The 19,410-nt window shown below is 43.0% G+C and overlaps 1 protein-coding gene across 1 annotated transcript in view; it reads right to left on the bottom strand.

Annotated features, from left to right (window-relative positions):
* The window catches only part of ERBB4 (erb-b2 receptor tyrosine kinase 4), a gene marked incomplete at its 5' end in the record, with an annotated part of 660,937 nt that overhangs the window by 162,490 nt on the left and 479,037 nt on the right, over positions 1-19,410 (bottom strand). Inside the window, one exon of the mRNA XM_054971602.1 lies at positions 495-680. Coding sequence (XP_054827577.1) covers positions 495-680 — 186 coding nt within the window. The remainder of the gene's footprint in view (positions 1-494; positions 681-19,410) is intronic.

Here is a 19,410-nt window from a genome sequence, read left to right as displayed (position 1 = left end):
ACAAACTTTTGATTATTCTGCATGATTTTTTGGGAAAGCACTACTGCTGCCAAATTACGGAAAACATTTAGCATTCATTTTGGTTTTTATCTTGGTCATTTGTGCAGATGCTGAATTAGTGCAAAAAAATCCATTTAAATTCAGTTTTATTTTCAAAGTTCAGAAAGTGATTTCTAAGCATATTCCAAATTTGATTTCAAGCAACAGGCATAGCGAAACTGCAAACTAAAAAAGAGAGTGCCGTTCTCAGCAGAAATACTTAAATGTAATTTAAATAAACTATCAAGAGAAACAGAAGAGAACGTAGAATGCCACCATCATCCCTGTGTGTGTTTATGTAGTCCATAAATTAAAAGAATGCAAAAATTATTCTTGCATAAGAGATATACAGAACATATTCAAAGATCTCAACAGGAGGAATTCTCAAAACGTTTGGAATTCACAGCATTCGTAAGTCCCGTTTGTAAAGATAAGTCCTACTCGGAAGCACTTACCTTGGCTATCTGGACACACCAGTTCAGCAACAGCTGGGAGCCAATGTTATCCTTATGCTCATGAACGTAGTCCAGGAGGCAGCCATAGGGCATCAGCTGCGTGACCAGCTGGATCGTCGGGCTCAAGCAAACGCCCAGGAGCCGTACCAAGTGGGGATGATCCATGCTCGCCATTATAAGAGCTTCCTAAAACACAAGGAGGTCACAGGCTTAAAACGGCATTCAAATCTCACACTTGGTGTTCATTTGCAGGGATCTTCCTGTACTCCAAAATTAACATTGTTTTGGGGAGGGGAATTTCTGAAATTCACTTTTTTAGGTATAGCCATTGAGGCCTCCTTTTTTTTCTTTTAAAAGAGGGATTGCTCGTTCATTTATCTTTGATGAAAAATCATCGCACCCTTTTGTAACTTCAGCCCTTGCAGTTATTTTTTGTGATACAACAAGCACTACCAAGAGGATCAGAAGGTTTGAGAAGACATGGCCTGCCTCTGAGCTTCTACAGAGTGAAACTGTGACATTTTGCAGAGCCACCCTACCTGCCCCTCCTCTCTACAAATTTCTCTTTGATCAAAATGGATCCAATTATTAACTGATTCTCCATTCCTAAAAAGGAGAGAAAGAAATGGGCTGTTGGCTTTCAGGGACTTATTAATTAAGAGAATTTCTCTAGCCAAAATAGATAACATGTGTGCATGAGTTGGGTCACGTCTGCCCAACATGACTTGTAATCACATGTGTGATCAAAGGAACTCTCCTCCAAAGGTTTCCATTACTCCATTTGACTCAGGAGTACGACGAGGGGGGAGGAGGGCTTCATGCTTCCTCCCATGCCTTTTTTGCCAAGAGAAACAACCGCAAGCAGGATCTATTTTCCCCTTCTTTGAACTACACCTGCAGACATTTCTGCTGACAAAAACAGCACAAAAATGGAGACTGAAGAACCTTCTCTCTCACTTCAGCTCTCGCAAGCCAAATGGATTGCAACTGCAAGTCAAGTTGGGCACCCATAACTTGATTTTTATTAATATGTGTATTGAGTAATTCTCATGTTACATTCAATGCATGTAACACTGAATATATGACACAATTCTCACATTTATCCAGGTACTAGTCCCTGGTTTAGGGTTTCCAGGTCCCCCCGGTAACCAGTGTGTGTAAGGAGGGGGGCAGGGGTAAGGGATGGGATTTACTGGCTGCTGGGCATGCTTGTCAGTGATTTATAGACGTTGCTGATGACATGCTGATGTCACTTCTGGAAGTGACATCATCACATCACTGGCCTACCAGAACTGATTTGGTATTTGGGCAAAAACTCTATGGGTTTTGCCCAAATACCTGGGCTCCACTCAGCAATGTTATGATGTCACTTCCGACCATAGAGAAAGTGATGTCAGCACATCACTGGCAACATGACAATGTTGCTGGCAAGGGCCTACACTCTCCCCACCATTTCTGCAATTTCTTCCCTTGTTGTCCAGCTAACAGCACTGGGTGGTGCTGGCTTATTTATAAATTGAACATGCACTGGCTCTTTCTTACAAACAGATGTATGCATGTACAGGCAGAATGTGTGTACGTCCACTGTGACACATGAATAGGGTTACTGTGTGCCAGGGGATCGTGTAAGGCTAGCTTGGGCAGAAAGATGCTGCCTTCTGACTGACCCAGACACCAAGCATTGTATTTGATCAAAGACTTCTTCACCTGAGATTTGACTAAAGAGCATTTTGAAATTGGGAAGGGCAGTTTGCCTCCCTCAGCATTAAATGTTCGGGGCTTTCAAATCTTACTTCTTAGAGACACGATAAATGCACAAACTTTCTGCTTCCTAGCTTACCTGTACAGCATCTGGTCCACGCATGTTTAGGCCCCATTCTTTTTAACAGGAGCACTAAGTGTGTGCTTATGTCTCTCCAATGAGATCCAAAGAGCTAAACTTTTGCTAGATCAACACCCGCAATATTTTTGGTTGCAGACTGAAAGACTGCCTTGCGAACTGTGGGCTGCTCTGAGCAGCCATGAAGGGGCAAAACAGACAACTGAATCATGATTCACTTTTCTAGCTGTGACGCCTGCCCTGTGCGTTCAGTCAGGCCTGCAAAAGAGAAAAACCCCAGAGCTCCTTTTTGCCACTGTGCATTTAGAGGGGTTCTGTTTCTGCAGAACGACACATTTTTATATGTAATAATAATATAATCATAACATTCAATTTATATACCACCCTTCTTGATGACTTAGCATTCACTCAGAGTGGTTTACAAAGTATGTCATTAATTATCCCCACAACAAAACACCCTGTGAGTTGGGTGCGGCTGAGAGAGCTTTGAGAGAGCTGTGACTGACCCCAGGTCACCCAGCTGGCTTCAAGTGGAGGAGTGAGGAATCAAACCTGGCTCTCCAGATTAGAGTCTTGCTGCTCTTAATTGACTGACCCCAGGTCACCCAGCTGGCTTCAAGTGGAGTTGTGGGGAATCAAACCTGGCTCTCCAGATTAGAGTCCTGCTGCTCTTAATTGACTGACCCCAGGTCACCCAGCTGGCTTCAAGGGGAGGAGTGGGGAATCAAACCCAGTTCTCCAGATTAGATTCCCACCCTCTTAACCACTACACCAAACTGGGTCTCTTTTATACACGTTGAAATCTATACTTCCATATGGATAATATGTACTCCAAACTATATCCAGGGTGTATCCCTCCACCCAAAAGTCTGGGACACGTTTACAGAAAATGGGCATAAATAACAACATGTAGTTCTTTTTTCTGTCATACGAACAATGGACCTATTTGTGGGGACAGTTCCTGCCAGGGAAAAAATGGAAGCATTCTTCATTCCCATGTATGTCTCCAAGCACTCTGGTTCCCTGAGCACACCTCTTCACTGACAATACAGAGTGGATTTTTAAAAGCTACTTTTTTCAATATACTTCTCTAAAAATTCCTGACAAGTTAAAAGAATAATCATAATGGTACCACCACAACTCTTGGCAAAAGTATCTGAAGAACTTTCTGTCAGCACAATGAAGAAACCACCACCCTTCCCTTCCCTCCCCACCCTCAAAAAAAGAGGAGGGAAGGGGGGAATTACACAGGGGGAAAAAGTCCTGGCAAGGAGGCTGGGTTTGTATTAAAGAAAATTGCTCATCAGAGCACAAAGAGCATTTGAAACCAAATTGTAGAGTATTTGCATAATAGTTCCTATTTTTTTTTAAAAAAAAAAGATGAACAAGACACTAATTGTAGAGGGCTTTTTTGTAATGAAAATAACAGATGGCTTAACTTTTTAACGCTTTCCTTTCTGAAGTCATGCAAACACTTTTTAAAAAATATAGACGAATCACAAGACACTGTTCGCCATGGCACACCTTGTGTACCTAATGATGGTGGTGGTGGTGGGGTGTGTGTCCGAATCCAGCCTAAAACACTTGTTGTGGGTAAATATGAATACGGTAGCCTCTCCCCAACCCTGCGTGAGGTCTCCAAGAAGCCATCTGAGCATTTTTTTTTGCACTGCCACCACAAGACGGCAGTGAAGGCCGCAAGAATGTATACACTCTGACAGGGATGTTTTCTAGATACAAAATAATAAGTCTTTGGTGTATGATCGCTCATCCCCATCCCATTGCCCAGAAAAAACAAAACAGTTTCTTTTTTCTCCCTCGTTTCAGTAATTATTTTAGTGTGACATTTTTCTTCATGGAGCGTGACTAGGGCTGTTTCCAGACGGCTTACCTGCACCCGGGACGTCGCACCACGTTTCGGATCGTGCCAGGGAAAACGTGAAATATAGCATTTTCTCACGCGAGTTTTGCGCGACGTCGCGCAAAACTTGTGCGAGAAAACGCGGTATTTCGCGTTTTCCCCGGCACGATCCGAAACGTGGTGCAATGTTCCGGGTGCAGGTAAGCCGTCTGGAAACGGCCTAGGACACATTTTGAGGCCTCACAAGACCAGAACAAAAGGTAGGAAGGAGACAGGGTGGTCAACTCCATCTTAGCATATACCTGGAGATTTAGGGGTGGAGCCTAGGGAGGAAGGAGTTTGGGGAAGGGAAGGAACTCAGAAGGGACCATTTAAAGCTTCCATTTCCTCCAGGGGAACAGATCTCTGTTGTCTGGAGATCAGTTATAATTTCAAAGCTCCAGGTTCCACCTGGAAGCTGACAAGCTTAAGAAGGGAGGGAGGGGATAAAGGCAGCATTTGCATTCAGTGTCTGGCCATTTCTTACTCTGAGGCTTTATGGAAGCTACCTCTGTCAAGTAACCCAACTGAGAATCGCCCTGTATCATATTCTCTTTGTTTTTAAAGAAGTGTTTACAGCTTTTCCACAATCAATGCACAGAAAAGTTTATAACGGGGAAAAAAAGCAATAAAGAAAAGGTCATCCTGTGTTTGAACTACATTATGGAAGGGTGTCTCTCTCTACAGGGTCTGAATAGAGATTTTATGTATTTTTATACATATCCTGCTAATTGCTTTTGCAATGCAAAGGTACACGAGCACAGTGCTTTGTTCTGAAGGTTCTGGTGCTATTCTGGGCCACTAACTAAAATCCTGATTTCATCCGAGTGCAGGGATACAACGGGATAGTAGGGCAGCAAGCTTTCTGCCAAATCAATTGCACTTGCCCCTTTCCCAGAACATCAAATTCCTCTTTTCTGAAACATTTTTTGTTTTGCCATCCTCCAGGTGGTGGCTGGAGATCTCCTGGAATTAGAGCTGATCTCCAGGCCACTGAAATCAGTTTTCTTGAAGAAAATGTCTACTTTGGAGGGCGAACTGTATGGCATTCTATGCTTCTGAGGTCCCTCCCCGTATTTTAGGAATGATCTTGAGTCTGATTAAGGAGCGAACAAAGAGAGTTTATTCAGGAACTACAAGCAGAGAAATAGAATAGATACTAACTAGCTTACTAAACTGCGAGAGAGAGACTTCCAGGAAGAAGCAGGAAGAAGGGTGTGCTCCCGTGCTCACCCAAGGGCTGAACCATCCCACCCACGGCCCGATTCAGCCCCAAATGGACCCATTGTGGGGCATGGGAGCACTCCACAGCGGGGCATGGGGGATGATAGAATCTCATCCCACTACTTTGTTATGTGTGGGCAGTTCCACCCAAAAAATTAATGATTCTTTCTGTTGTGTGAGCAGGGCTTTTTTTCAGCGGGAATGTGGTGGAAAGGAGTTCCGGCACCTCTTAAAAATGGTTACATGACTGGTGGCCCTGCCCCTGATCTCCAGACAGAGGGGAGTTTAGATTGCCCTCCGCGCCGCTGAGCGGTGAAGAGGGCAATCTAAACTCCCCTCTGTCTGGAGATCAGGGGACGGGGCCACCAGTCATGTGACCATTTTTGCTGAGGGTGATTTAAACTTTAAAAAACTGCCCCCTTGTTCCAGCTGACCCAAAGTGATGTTATTGTGTGGTCTTGAGTTCCACCACTGAGTTCCACTACCTCTTTTCCCAGAAAAAAGCCCTGTGTGTGAGCAACACCAGCATTGATCAGATACTATTTTTGTTACTGTAATTTTTTGTTTTGCAAAATTGAAATTTAAACTGTCTTACAAAGATTAACAGCAAATATAACACCAAAGAAAAAGGATAGATGCAGTAGAAGCAGGGGGCAACAAAGGAGGCAAAATTACCAGTGGTCTGAATAGGGCTGTCAAGCCCCCATTTGGGGTGGCAGATCCCCTGCCCTGAGCTCGCATACTCCATCATTGCTCCAAGAGATTGTAGTCGGAAAATTTTTAAAAACTCACTGGAGTCCAAAGAATAATGGCGTCTCTTCTGGGGAAAACTTGATGGCAGTAGCCCTAGGAATTTCTGAAAACTATGGTTTTACCGTAGCATTTCCAAAAACTCTGTGGTTTCCTGTGATTCCTAGAGCTACTGCTATTGCTTCTGGGTTTCCCCCAAAAGTGATGTCATCAAATATGCAACGCCACCCCCCACAATGTTCCGCCAGTTGCTACACGTGCCCTGACGTAGCAACTTTAGATCTGAAGGATGGGAAAGATGAGGCTGGAGGAGGAACAGAGAATGCCAAGGGGAAAGATGGAGAGCTGAAAGCAGCTTTGCTTCTACTTTCACACTCCCCTCTTCCACAGACATGAAGGCTTTACAAATAGGTCTTTAGACATCTTCACTTCTCAGGTTAGCCAAGGCTGGGAGAGGTACATGCTTGGCTCAAAGCATTCCTGTGGCAGCCGAGTGAGTAGAAAAGGCAAAACATATCCTGACTCTCTTAAAATGTTTTCAGAAACAAGGACCAATGCCTCTTTAAAAAATGCCTTTCCCTGCTTCAGGTTTTTACATTACAGCCACAAAGACTCTTTAAAGTACTTAAGAAGCTTATGTACTGCACTGGGAATTCTTTGGAAAACCTCAAATGTGTCCTGTGTGACTGGAGAAAGATATTAAAGCGGACACACATTTTTTCATTAATTTTATGGTACCTGTAATTGCTACTGCAAAGAAACCTGTCTACAGTGCATGTCTGAGCTGCCTCTGGGAGGAAGCAATTACAAATTGATGTATCTTCAACATATTTCGCTTGCATATTAAGTTTTGAAAAGCCTCCTGCAGAATGCATCTCTCTAGACCTGGCTAACGGTTGTAGCTGAGGTGGCCATACGTGGACTAAACGAAAACTTCAGTGTGTATGTGTGTGCACACGTAGGCGCGCATGCAAAGAATGAAACCAAATGTTCCATTATATGCAGAAACAAACAGAAACAATCAAAAAGTCTCCAGGATCTCCTCAGGAAATGTTCATGTCTAAGCGGCTGAAAGTAATAGAGTATTTATAACATTTCTATGCCATCTCTCTAGCAAGTTTCTCAAGGCATCTTACAATAGAATAAAGCCGCTCAAATTCTCATTCAAACAGACCAAGCCAAACTGGAGGGCTTCAGCTTAACACAGGCTGCCCTGGAGGTTATTCATATTCCTGCCTCATTCTTGCTTAAAGGTCAAGACAATCATGACTAGAGATGGGCACGGACAGCAATATGAACAAAAAAGCCACGAACAGCCCAATCTGCTGTTCACGAACAAGCTGTTCGTGAGGCCCCATTCTAAACGAACAGGTGGTTGTTGCAAGCCTCATTCGTTGCTGTTTGTTGCTGTTTGTCAAGCCAGACAGTCTGGCACCTGCAATCAATTCCCTTGGCAACTCAGGCAGGGATTGTCTGAATTCTGTCTGAACTCCTGCTGTTGCCCTGGAAACCCCAATCTAAGCCCAATTTGGCTTGATAGGCAGGTCTTCCTTTCAAGTGTGGTGCTCCACATTTGTTACAACAAGGGAGCAAAGACCAGAGGGGAGGGGGGCTCCCAGCTCTGACTTTGAAGACAGTGGAGAGACAGGTGCTGTTGGCATTTTGATAGAGAAAGTGCATTGGAGCTTGGATTTTCTTTGTGTATGGTGGGATAGAGATCTACCCCTTCAAGTTCCAGGGCTGCTGCCAGGCTCTGGGCCAAGCTATTATTTATTATTGGTACCTTTCCTGCTGCCTGCTCAGGTCAGGTTTCTGGGAGTGGTGCAGTAGGGATCTTGACTTGGATGATGACTGGAGGAGAGCCTGCAGGCCCCCATGAACAGCCAACCACAAAAATGTTCGTGAACAGGGCCATGTTCGTGATTGTTTGTGAGTCCCTGTTTGTGAATGGCAATGAACAACGAACATCATGTTCATTGGTTTTTTTCTGTTCGTGCCCATCTCTAGTCATGACAGAAGTGATGCTGTTGGGGAGACTGATGTTCTGGAGGGATTGGATACATGTGACCTGAATGGAGTGGGTTCGCTTTTGCAGAGCAGGTTGCTTGGGAACACTCATGGATCCTGCCCTGCTGTTTGAAAAGCAGATTGTACAGTGGCCAAGAGAGCCTTCCATCAGCTGCACTGCATTTGCCAACTCTCTCTTTTCTTAGAATCCTCCAATCCAGCTATTTTGATGCATGCTTTTGTAACCTTGCCATTGTATTATTGTAGCATGTTCTACATTGCTGTGCTCAGGGGATTGCCAGGTCCCCTTACCCTCCTGGTGGGAGAGTAGAAGACCTGGCTCTTACCTCCTTCTTGCTATCTTCATGCTCTACTCACACGTGCACAGTGTGCATGGCCCGTAGCTGCACAATGACAATTTCTGGTGATGTCACTTTTGGTGCCATCAGTGCGCAGGTGCAGAAGTTTGTGCACACTTCACAGCAGGATGACTTGGGCCTCAAACGGGCCCAATTCAGCCCATTTGGGGTCCAAATTGGCCCACTATGAAGCACGGGAGTGCTCTCAAGGCGGTGTGATGACATCACTCTCAGGCGTGAATTTGTCACGCCGCCCTGGGATCATGTCTGGGAGGTACCTTTCTCCCCCACGGCCAGGTGAATGGTGCCAAGGGGCAGAGGGTGAAAGTGGGGGAATCCCCTGCCTCCACTGGGGGAATGGGATCCCAATGTGCTCATGAAGACAAGCTGGAAACTGCAGTTTGTCCAGAATTATAATCAGGAGCTAGCCAAAGTTACCTACTTTGAAACCACTACACTGGCTGCTGGTTTGCTTCCAGGTTCAATTCAAGGAGCTGGTTATGATCTTTACAGCCCTTTATGGCCTGGGGCCCACATGTCTGGAGGACCATCTCCTTCCATATGTTCCTATGCACCAACTGAGGTCTACAGGGTGCCACTTGCTGGCTTTCCCCAGTTAGGGTGGCCCCATCTGGCATCGACCAGAGCCTGGGCCTGTTCCATTGTGACTCCTCAGTGGGATTCCTGAAAAGACAAAGTGAGCCCCCTCATTGGAAATCTTCAGCAGTTGCTAGAAGACTTGCCTTTTGATGGGCTATGAACAGCAGCCATTTTGAGGGGAGGGACATTCAGGGTTTTTTTTAATTCTTCTATTGTGTTTTAATGTATAATGTTTTTTGTAAGCCATCTTGTTATAAATGTTTTAATAAATAAATCATAATATATTAATGGAAGGAAAAGGGCTTAGAAGTTTTATCTATGCCAGTAGGAGAGATCCCACTTGGAGAAGAGAGATGACAAAAGCGAAGGGAAAAGACAAGATGTGGTGCCTTGTTTGGCAAAATGGTGACTGGGAGATTTTTTGATAGGCATTCCTTGGAAGGCCTTCCCGTCACTATTCCTTTATTTTTCTTCTTGACCTTACTCTGTAATTTGTTTCCTTTGGGTTGTGAATATCATTCCCTTTTATATTTGTTGACTACAGGTTTATTTATTGGTCCTCTTTGAAAAGCAAGAATTCCAAATCAAAATGACAAATGGTTTGTTTGTCAAAGGGGAACTGCAACCTAGCCTACTCACTGGACAGAATTATTATCAGGCCTAAAACGTATCCCCGCTTAGTCTGAAATAATGATAAGACAAGTATTAGCTGCAAAACAGGACTTAAAAACCAAAAGAAGTAAACTATGCTTTTTAGGTGCACAACATCCCATATCCACTGAAGGTCAGCAATGGAAAGAATACAGCGGTAAAATACACCACCGATAGCCGCTAGACTATTCTGCAACGTGCAGTTTTCTGTATAATTCCAAGTGTTGAAATCACTCGATACAGATACATGGAGGACTTTCTTAGCTAGTACTGATTTAAAGGAAATCTCATTTGCTGAAGGTTCATGTATTGAACAGGAAGGCAGTTGTTTCACTAGATCTGTGGAAAAACAGTCAATATTTTCCCTATCGCATGGCTTAGCTTTGCAGTCTGATTAATGAGGCAGCCGTAAAGTGGTATTGACTGCTAATATCACTCTTATCACAAGCAAATTGGTTTCACATCACAGTAAACCAGGCATTTTCTCCAGAAGATAATGCAGAGAGTTAAGATAACACTGAGACCTGGGCTATCTGGTGATTACCTAACTTTTGATTTGTACAACAGCAGCTTCTCTATCCAATTAACAGCTACCATCCTGAACTACAGAAAAATTCCAGGACAACTAATTTCAATCACTGCTGAGTCAAAGGCTCAGATAAAAGCCTGCTTAGATATATTCTAAACTACTTGTGACACGAGAGCCTGGATCCAGTTTGCTTTGCTATGAATAAGGAGCCTAATAAAATTAAGACCCGGATAGTACATGCAAGTGTTAGTTTTTACCCACCATTGTCATAGGATGGGTATGTATGTGGAATTTTGATATATGGCAAATAGGCACCAGACATTTAATAAGATTGCATTCTTCAAGGATTTGGTCATTATGCAACACATTTATAAGCATAACTTCGATATTTTTGTAAACTAGGAATATCACCTGAGACCCATACTGAGTTTCTCCTTTTTTCATACCTCCTGCAGCACTGCAGAGTAAAAGAAAAATGAGTAATGTTGTCCTCAGCCTCTGGGCTGACTCAGAACCCACAAGGCAGCCATGGGGGGGGATCCTTCTCCTAATGGGCTGGCTCTAATGTTCTAAAGCTTCAGGCTTTGCCCGGCCACAGCCTTTTCTCTATGGCTCCCATATTGGTTTAGCTGCCTCCTATGCTCCCACTGCCTTCCCAATATGAACCTAAGAGCCCGTGAAAACCTATTCTGGATCAAACCAAAGGTGGGTCCATCTAGTTCAGCATATTGCTTGCCAACTAGATGCATCCAGGAATTCCAGAAGCACGGCATGGAAACCAACGTCTCTGACTCCAAACCCTCACTCCCCATCAGTTGGTAGTAAATTCCATACTTAATTATGCACTTAAGAATGGCTTCTGTTTTTCTGTCCTGAATTTACTGAAAGATTCACTCTATCTACGTTCTCCATACCATGCTTAATTTTTATAAACCTCTATCATCTTCTCCCATTAGTATTTTTCCTCTGAATTAAAAAGCCTCAAACTCATTTTCTCCTAAGGAGAATTCACCAATAGGGAAGTGCACTTGATTTTTTTTTTCAGATTTGAGTCTTATTAAGGCCAGAAATATTGGTATTTCCAATATTCAGGTCCTCTCATACCAGTTTTGTATTCAGATCCAGAAGCTTTCCAGGGGCTGGAGAGCTGTTTCTCATGCAAATTACACCAACATTGCAGTGCAGTGAGGGCTGCCTGTCCTCTAAAGACCCTCCCTTCCAAGTTTCAAATAGATTTGGTCAAGGGCTTCAATTCTACAGGCCCCTGAACAACTACTGTCCATTATTTCCTACAGGAAAAAACTAAAGCTTTCTCCAGAGCACAGAAGCCTTAGCCAAACACACAAGAGCAACCACTGAGCAAAAATCTCCCAATGCAAAAATAACCAAGAGAGCCCAACAGAACCAATGCCAAACCAGTGAATCACAGAACCAACCTGCCTGCCTGCAGGAAGCAGAAGTAAGGCACAGAGCAGCCAAAAGCTCGCACTCCAAAATGTACCACCTTGAATCTCCAGCCAGGAGGCCAGCTGGTGGGCTATAAGAGAACCACTGTGATTGGACAGACACTTGAGCTCCCCCTAATGTGCAATGCTATTCACCTGTGAAAGCCTCCTCCCTCCTTTTGCCAAGAAAAACAAGCTGCTGCGACCTTAAACATGGCAGCCTCAGTTATTTCTGAATATTTTGGGGATTAATTGGGATAGGAATATGGTATATCTGAGAATCCGAGACATCAATCTGGATTCCCAAATATACCTTGAAAATACTGGTACGGTATTTTTATGGTCTATTTTTAAACTGGATATAGTCAAGCACACATTCCTATTCTCCTGGCCCTTAATAGTTATTTTAGTTGCTCTCATCTATGGCTTTCCAGCTCTAGGGCATCCTTTCTGAGACAGAAAAAACAGACGTTTGTACAGAATTCCAAATGTAGTCACTCCATAGACATACAGAGATCCAATATAAGGCATTCTGTTCTCAGTCCTTTTTCTGATAATCCATTGCATGAAATGTGTAACTGTTGCCGCACACAGAATTAACATTTTCATGGTGCTATTCATACGACCTCAAGTTCTTTTCCCTGGTTAGTCCCTACCAGTTCAGACCCCATCAGTGTACATGTGGAGTTACTTGTCCAATCCAATCATCTTCAGAGGACCTGCTTCAGGTGCTTCCACCTCTGGATGTGTGGTAATTGGAGAAAAAAGCCTCCTTGGTTGGGGCACCAAAACATGGAATTTCCTCCCTAGGAAGAGCTGTCTGTCCCCCTCTAGGATTGTCTTCTGCCAGAGGGTGAAGATTTTTTTAATGTTTCATATTCCCCCACCAACACTTATTAGCTCTCCATCCTGATTGTTGGTATTGTTTGTTTCCTCACTTATATTTTTTATTGAATTTTTTAAATGTTTTATATACACTCAGGGCTCATTTCGAGGGGGAACGTGCTGGAACGCAGTTTCGGCAGTTCCCCAAAGAGGTCACATATCAGGTGGCCCCACCCACCTGACTCTCAGCCATTTTGGGCCCATTTCAGCCTGGATTGGGGCTGAAACAGCCCGGATAGGGCCTCTGATAGGTGGTGGATCACTCTCCAACTCAGTAGTGGCCCAGTCCTGACCATTTGGGGCCCCTTTTAAACCATTTTCAGCCCTTTTTTGCCATTTGGGGCCCAATTTCGGCCCTGAATGGCCAGGATTGGGTCCAAAACAGCCAGGATGGGTGATGTCAGGGTGTGTGTCATATGCAAATCAGTTATGCTAATAACACACTTCCGGGGATGTCAAGGGGCATGGCATATGCTAATGAGTTATGCTAATGCGTTCCTCCAGCTCTTTTTCTATGAAATGACCCCTGTATACACATATCTTAAACACTGTTTGATGTCTTTATATTTTAATATTTAAATCTTTGGTTCCTTGGGGACCTGATTTAGGTGGAAAAGTCTGCAGCATATATATATATAAAAGTTAGGGTAGTGAATAGTCCTAGTAACAGGCCTAAACCTCTCTCTCACTTGGTCTGAAAAATTGCACTTACGGAAAATTAAACTATGCTGGTTCAATCTGCAATATTCAAGGTCAGTTGAAGCACAACCGAACGACGTAACAATGTGACATTGACACTAATGGCATCTTTGAGGGAAATGTTAAGGAGAAGTGAACATTTTTGTAATGAGTGTCAAAAAAATGCCAAAATGGAGAAGTATGTTTTTTAGCATTGCCACAAAGTATTCATTACAAAATTATGAACCCCTTTTCACTCAGGCTCAGTTTAACTATGTTTTGGAGATTTTTTCTGCTTGACTTTTAGTTGTTATTATGATTCAAAACCTGAGAATGCAACAAAACAAAAAGCTAAACTGAATTTGAGGGATTTTTTACTTCTACAAGGTTATCGTATTTGTTGAGTGCCCATTTCACAAATAAAACTGACAGATTTCCAAAATGTGTTTGATGCCCTTAACTTAATGTGAGCCCTTTTTCTGAATTCCTGGTTCTCTCAGAACATTGAAAGAACACATTGAGTAATAGTACACAGTTTTTTCTCAGGGTCTCTTTCTTCAGATTACTTTCTGTTTTGCTGCTGGTTTCTGGGCCATTGAGCTGAGGTACATTATTCTGCCTTCGTATTCAATCGGTTGTCATAAGAAACCCAGAAATAATAACTTAGTGCCATAGAGGAGTCCTTTTTCAGAAAACAAAGTTTCAAAAATTGCTTAGCTAGTACCTTATACTTCCAACTCCTTCTACTTTGATTCACTTTAATATCAAGACAGTTCTGCTTCAATCAGACATACGCTGATTGACTGTTAACCTTGAACCATTCAGCACCCTGATTGGAAGGCATTACGTATACATTGAAGAAAATAATGCCTTGTACTATTAACACACATCCCATAAAACCTTCATTTATTATCAGCCCAACAGCAACCTGGCATATACATTACCATTTAGAAATTGGAATACTAACTCTGAATTGCTAATGCAAGCTGGAGGCAAGCAGAGAAAATTCCTAAATAATAGAAAGGTCTTTGATACAGACTTTCAATTTCTTATTGTAAAATGTTGGCACTAATTGTTCAGTTCTGAGCAACAAGTTCAGTCCAAGTCACATGTTCGTTCTTTCTTTCTTTCTTTCTTTCTTTCTTTCTTTCTTTCTTTCTTTCTTTCTTTCTTTCTTTCTTTCTTTCTTTCTTTCTTTCTTTCTTTCTTTCTTTCTTCCTTCCTTCCTTCCTTCCTTCCTTCCTTCCTTCCTTCCTTCCTTCCTTCCTTCCTTCCTTCCTTCCTTCCTTCCTTCCTTCCTTCCTTCCTTCCTTCCTTCCTTCCTTCCTTCAGTAATTATGCCTCTCACTTTATTAATGTTAATAATTTCTTCTTCTCCATACTCTGACAATGTATATGGAATACATTAAATCATAAATGGTCATCCACATAGATTTTTTCTAGCAACAATGGGCAGTCATCAGTGACCCCCCCCCATATTACTTCCTCTTGATGAGACAGTGCCATAAAACTGGCTTGTTCTTATCATCCCTATGTGTAAATAGTAATTTTATTTTTCTACAATACTCTAGAGAATACCTTGGGAAGAAAAGTTTACTGGAGTAAAGCAAATATTTAAAGAGGAAATTACTAGTTAAAACAGAAATGAAAGAACATGGCCTTGAAACAGCTCCCTGCAGAATATCCATAAGAAGGTAAGTTTCACTACAATTCGGGTTTCTGCTTTTTTGAGGATGATTACTCCAAGGGGCTTGAACGTGCCATGTCTAAGCTATTAGGGACATCATAAATCCTGGTATTTCAAGATGGAAATTGCTACTGTAATCACTGTGAGCTCCTTTGCCTCAGAATAACAGACAATGGAGTCCACACTTTGAAGCACAGCACAGAGTCTATTAGATTTTAAGACAAAGAAACACTCCTACAAGAGACCCACCTGCCCAAATGCTTTTGGGAACATATGAGATGACACTGGGGAAAAACAAATAATTGGATTATTGATCAGGTGACCACTTTGATTCTCCTAAAAGAAAGGAGTTTCACAGTGGAGATGTTCCTACAGAAATGCCTCTCCTCACACTTTCCCAGGGCACTTATGGTACAAGGGGGGCATAGTTCAGAGGGTGAGACTGTTATTGCTTCTTACAGACTTAGGGAAAACAGCTGAATTGTGTGATGTCATTGCTTCAAATTGAAATTTTTGTTGTTGTGACAGAATGGGTTTTAAATGCAAGGATTACCAAATGCTGCATCCAGAGAGTGGAAGGTAAAGGGTTAAAACAACTGCCTGAGGGAAGGATGATTGACGTGCCTCCCCACCCCTTTGGCCACTGAGAAGGTAACAAATTGGAGCTTACAGGATTGTGAGGAGAGAGTCAAAGCTTGGAATCTAACCAGGGAGGGGCAGACAAAGAATCCTCTGTGTGCGGGGAAAAAGAAGGAAAAAGTTGCCCTAACTGGGACAGCTTAAGGTTTATGAAAAGCTTTTAGTTGATGAACTAAAGCGGGGAAGCCAGCACTAATTTTACTCAGACAAGATAAAACAGGGAGTGTGCGGTTGGCAGAGGAAGTGTATAGTAAAAGGTGACTCCCTTTCATCCAAGAGAATAGGGTTATACCTTTAGGAGAAGAATAATTCCTGCTCAGTGTCTGGAAAGGGTTTTGGCTCTGTGGAGTACCCTGGGTCTGGAGCAAAAAGAAACGAGTGCCTCCTAAGCTGTGAAGTGAAATCTATAAAGGAAACTTGTTTAAGTAACTTCTGAAACTACCAATCTCTTACTTCTAAGATCTGGACCTACTGAAAATAAGCTTTGAGAAGACTATTGTGTCTAATACCTGTAAAGTATTCTGTTCAACAAACAAAATTTACCTCAGCTTTCCTTTTTCTGCCTACCTACATACCAACCCTGCCTGTTGAATAAACTTGCTGTTATCTTCTTGAACTTTACTTAGCCTCTAGTGTCATTTCATTTTAAAGAAAACATGGGCCTCTACTTTTCCCCTACTTAATTTTGGGCTGGGATATAAACCAAATATATATGTTTTTAAAATGTGGGACTGAAGGGATTCTAAGTTACACCCAGATACAGATACCAGAGGCTTCCCAGCCCCAGGAAACAACCTCTTCAGTTTTGGAGGGAAAATCTACCTCACAGTGGGGGGAGTGAGCAGGCCAGCATGTCATAGTTGTCATAGTTGTCATAGTTGTGAATTTCTTTTATCATTGGAGATAATGAAAGCATTGTCTAATAGGCTGTGCTGACACAAAGCTGCTCAGTTTGGCTCTATGCTTGAGATGACCTTCAGCAAGGCTCAACAAGGCAATCCTATACGGGGCTCCTTGTAAATGTAGTTGAGGGTGATCGAGGAGGTTATGTTCACCCTGAAGTTTTTGTCATGCCTCTTTGTGAAACTTATACTGGCTGATGGCAAAGATTCACTGATCAGTCCTTTCTCCTCTCTGCCTTATGCAATAACGCATAGCCACTCCTTTGCTCTGTTAAAGAAAGTGCTCCACTGTCCATCCAGGAAACCATTCCTTTTGTCTCTCTTCCTATGCAAACTCTTTTGTCTATCCAAAAAAAGAAAAAAAAACACTCCTTTTGAGCTACCTTGATTTATTTGCTGCAGGCTAGGCAGGAGTGACAGCTGCTGAAGCACTGGTCAGTATTATTTATTATCTTTATGCATCACTAAACAAAACACTCTCCTTGGTCATGAAAAGCTATTTCTAGGGATATTGGAGAGCCACAATAAGTCTAGGAGAAGTCAAGAAGCCCCCTAGATCTTAATTATAAAACCAACTCCCTTTTGCAGTCTCTCTTACCAGGAAACAAATGAGAATGGGAAATTTACTACCAATCATAAATCCCAAATCGTTCAGTTTAATTTCCCCCCAGCTAACATTCTCACCTAGCTAAGCAGTAGAGCCTTCTATTATTAGCTGCTGGCCCAATACTGGCTGACCAGCATCAGTCAAACTGCCTTCATTTCAATGAGCTGAGGGACTCCCAAGGAACTCTATGTACGTGGACTTCTGCGTGTAGCCCCCAATTATTTTTGAAGAGATAATGAAACATTTAAGCGCACAGAGGTTAGATTAAACTGCTAAGAGGATCAAAACCCTGGATAAAATTATAGGCTGTGCAACATCACTTCCTAGAAAAGCATGATTATTTCTGTCCTCTTTTTTTTGTGTGTGCTTGATGCTAGGCTATTGATTTCCTTCTTTACTAGTATCCTGACTGCTTTATTTTACTAATCAGGAATAAGCTCAACCTCATGCAAGAGATTTCTCTGCTTTGATGTTAAGCTGCCAGTTTTGGCAACAGCCTCTGGCTACTTGGAAATTCAAGACAACTTCAAGCTAAGTGATTAGGAGAGAGGAGAAGGTCGGAGGGACTTTATATTGCACAATAGTTAATGCTGCACTGAAGATCTTCCACAGAGGCAGTTGACAGGTCACTAAAAATTGCCTTTTCTTTCCCCTTACGCAACATGTTCCTAAGGTGAAAATGCATCATCTAATGCTTCCCAAGTTTTCCAGGTAAATCCCATCCACATTGCACATTAAGTGGGCCGCAAACCAGAGCAACATGCTCAGCCTCTCATGAACACACGAGCTGCCTTAGACTGAATCAGACCTTTAGTCCACCGTGGTCAGTATTGTCTATTCTGGCAGTAGCTTTCCAGGATCTCAGGCAGGGGTGTTTCTTATCACCTACTGATCCTTTTTAAACTGGAGATCCTGTGAACTGAACCTGAGACCTTCTGCATGCCAAGCAGAAGCTCTACCATTGAGCAATAGTCCCTCCCTCCAAAGACATTCAATAGTTCTTCATTTTAAAAAAAAAAGACCATATGCTTGATTCAGCAGGCAAACTGCTGGCTCTCCAACATGTATAAAGCGCCTTCAAGTAAACATGGGCACGAATTGAAATATGAATCAAATTTCATGATGAATCAAGCCGATCTGTGTTTCGCGAAATGCGTTTTTTGGGGCTGCGTTTTTCATGAAATTCATGACTTTTTTGCCCAATTTGTTCGATTTCTGAACAATTCGTGATGCCAGAAAGGCTGGCGCCAATCCGTTGATTCCCTAGGCAACATAGTCCCGGAATGTATTGTCGAAGGCTTTCACGGCCGGAGAACGATGGTTGTTGTGGGTTTTCCGGGCTGTATTGCCGTGGTCTTGGCATTGTAGTTCCTGACGTTTCGCCAGCAGCTGTGGCTGGCATCTTCAGAGGTGTAGCACCAAAAGACAGAGATCTCTCAGTGTCACATAGTCCCGGAATGTCTGCAGACCTTTTGTTGCCATTGGAAACTCCAATCAGCCCACATAACCTTGATAGGCAGCTCTTCTTGCCAACTGGAGAGCTTCCATTCTTCCCTATACAGTGAGGAGCAGAAGGATTAATCCCCTAGGCAACTGAGGAGATGGGCCTTCTGCAGCCTCAGGAACACCAATCTCATCCCTCCAAACCCTGTTAGGCAGGACTGTCTGTCAACCACAGACCTCCTGTTCTGCTCTAAGTGAGCGTTTGTTATATAAGGCACCTCTCTCTGCCTCGCGCTTTTAGTTCCAGTAGATACAGAGAGAAGGGGAGGATGTTGCTGGGATTTGGAGTGAGAGTGGAGTTGGGAGCTTTTGGCTGGATTTCCTGCTGCTTCAAAAGAGACTGAAAAGCCTCTTTCTTATTTTCCTCACTTGTCCTTGCTGGGAAGGTCTTTGGGTGAGGGTGCCTTTTCCCCTCCACCTCACCCTAGTCTCAGGCCTTTGCCTGGCTCTGGGGCCTAGTTTGAATGAGACCTCTCTTATTTTTTTCTTTGCTTGTCTTTGTTTCTTCTTAATTATTTCTCAGCTCTTTTGAGGGCTCACACTCTTGTTGTTTCCTTTGGTTTTATTTTGTGCACCTCTCCCGCCTGGGCAGGAGTCTGTGTGGTAGGTTTGGAGCCCTCCACCCAAGCCCAATCTCAGGGCCACTGCCTGGCTCTGGGGCCTAGCTTTGTGGGTTCCGGTCAATGGTTTGCAATCTTGGCCAAACTGGG

Source organism: Eublepharis macularius, chromosome 2 (genome assembly GCF_028583425.1).
Source record: "Eublepharis macularius isolate TG4126 chromosome 2, MPM_Emac_v1.0, whole genome shotgun sequence".
NCBI lineage: Eukaryota > Metazoa > Chordata > Lepidosauria > Squamata > Eublepharidae > Eublepharis > Eublepharis macularius.
This window is presented reverse-complemented; position numbering and strand designations above follow the sequence as displayed.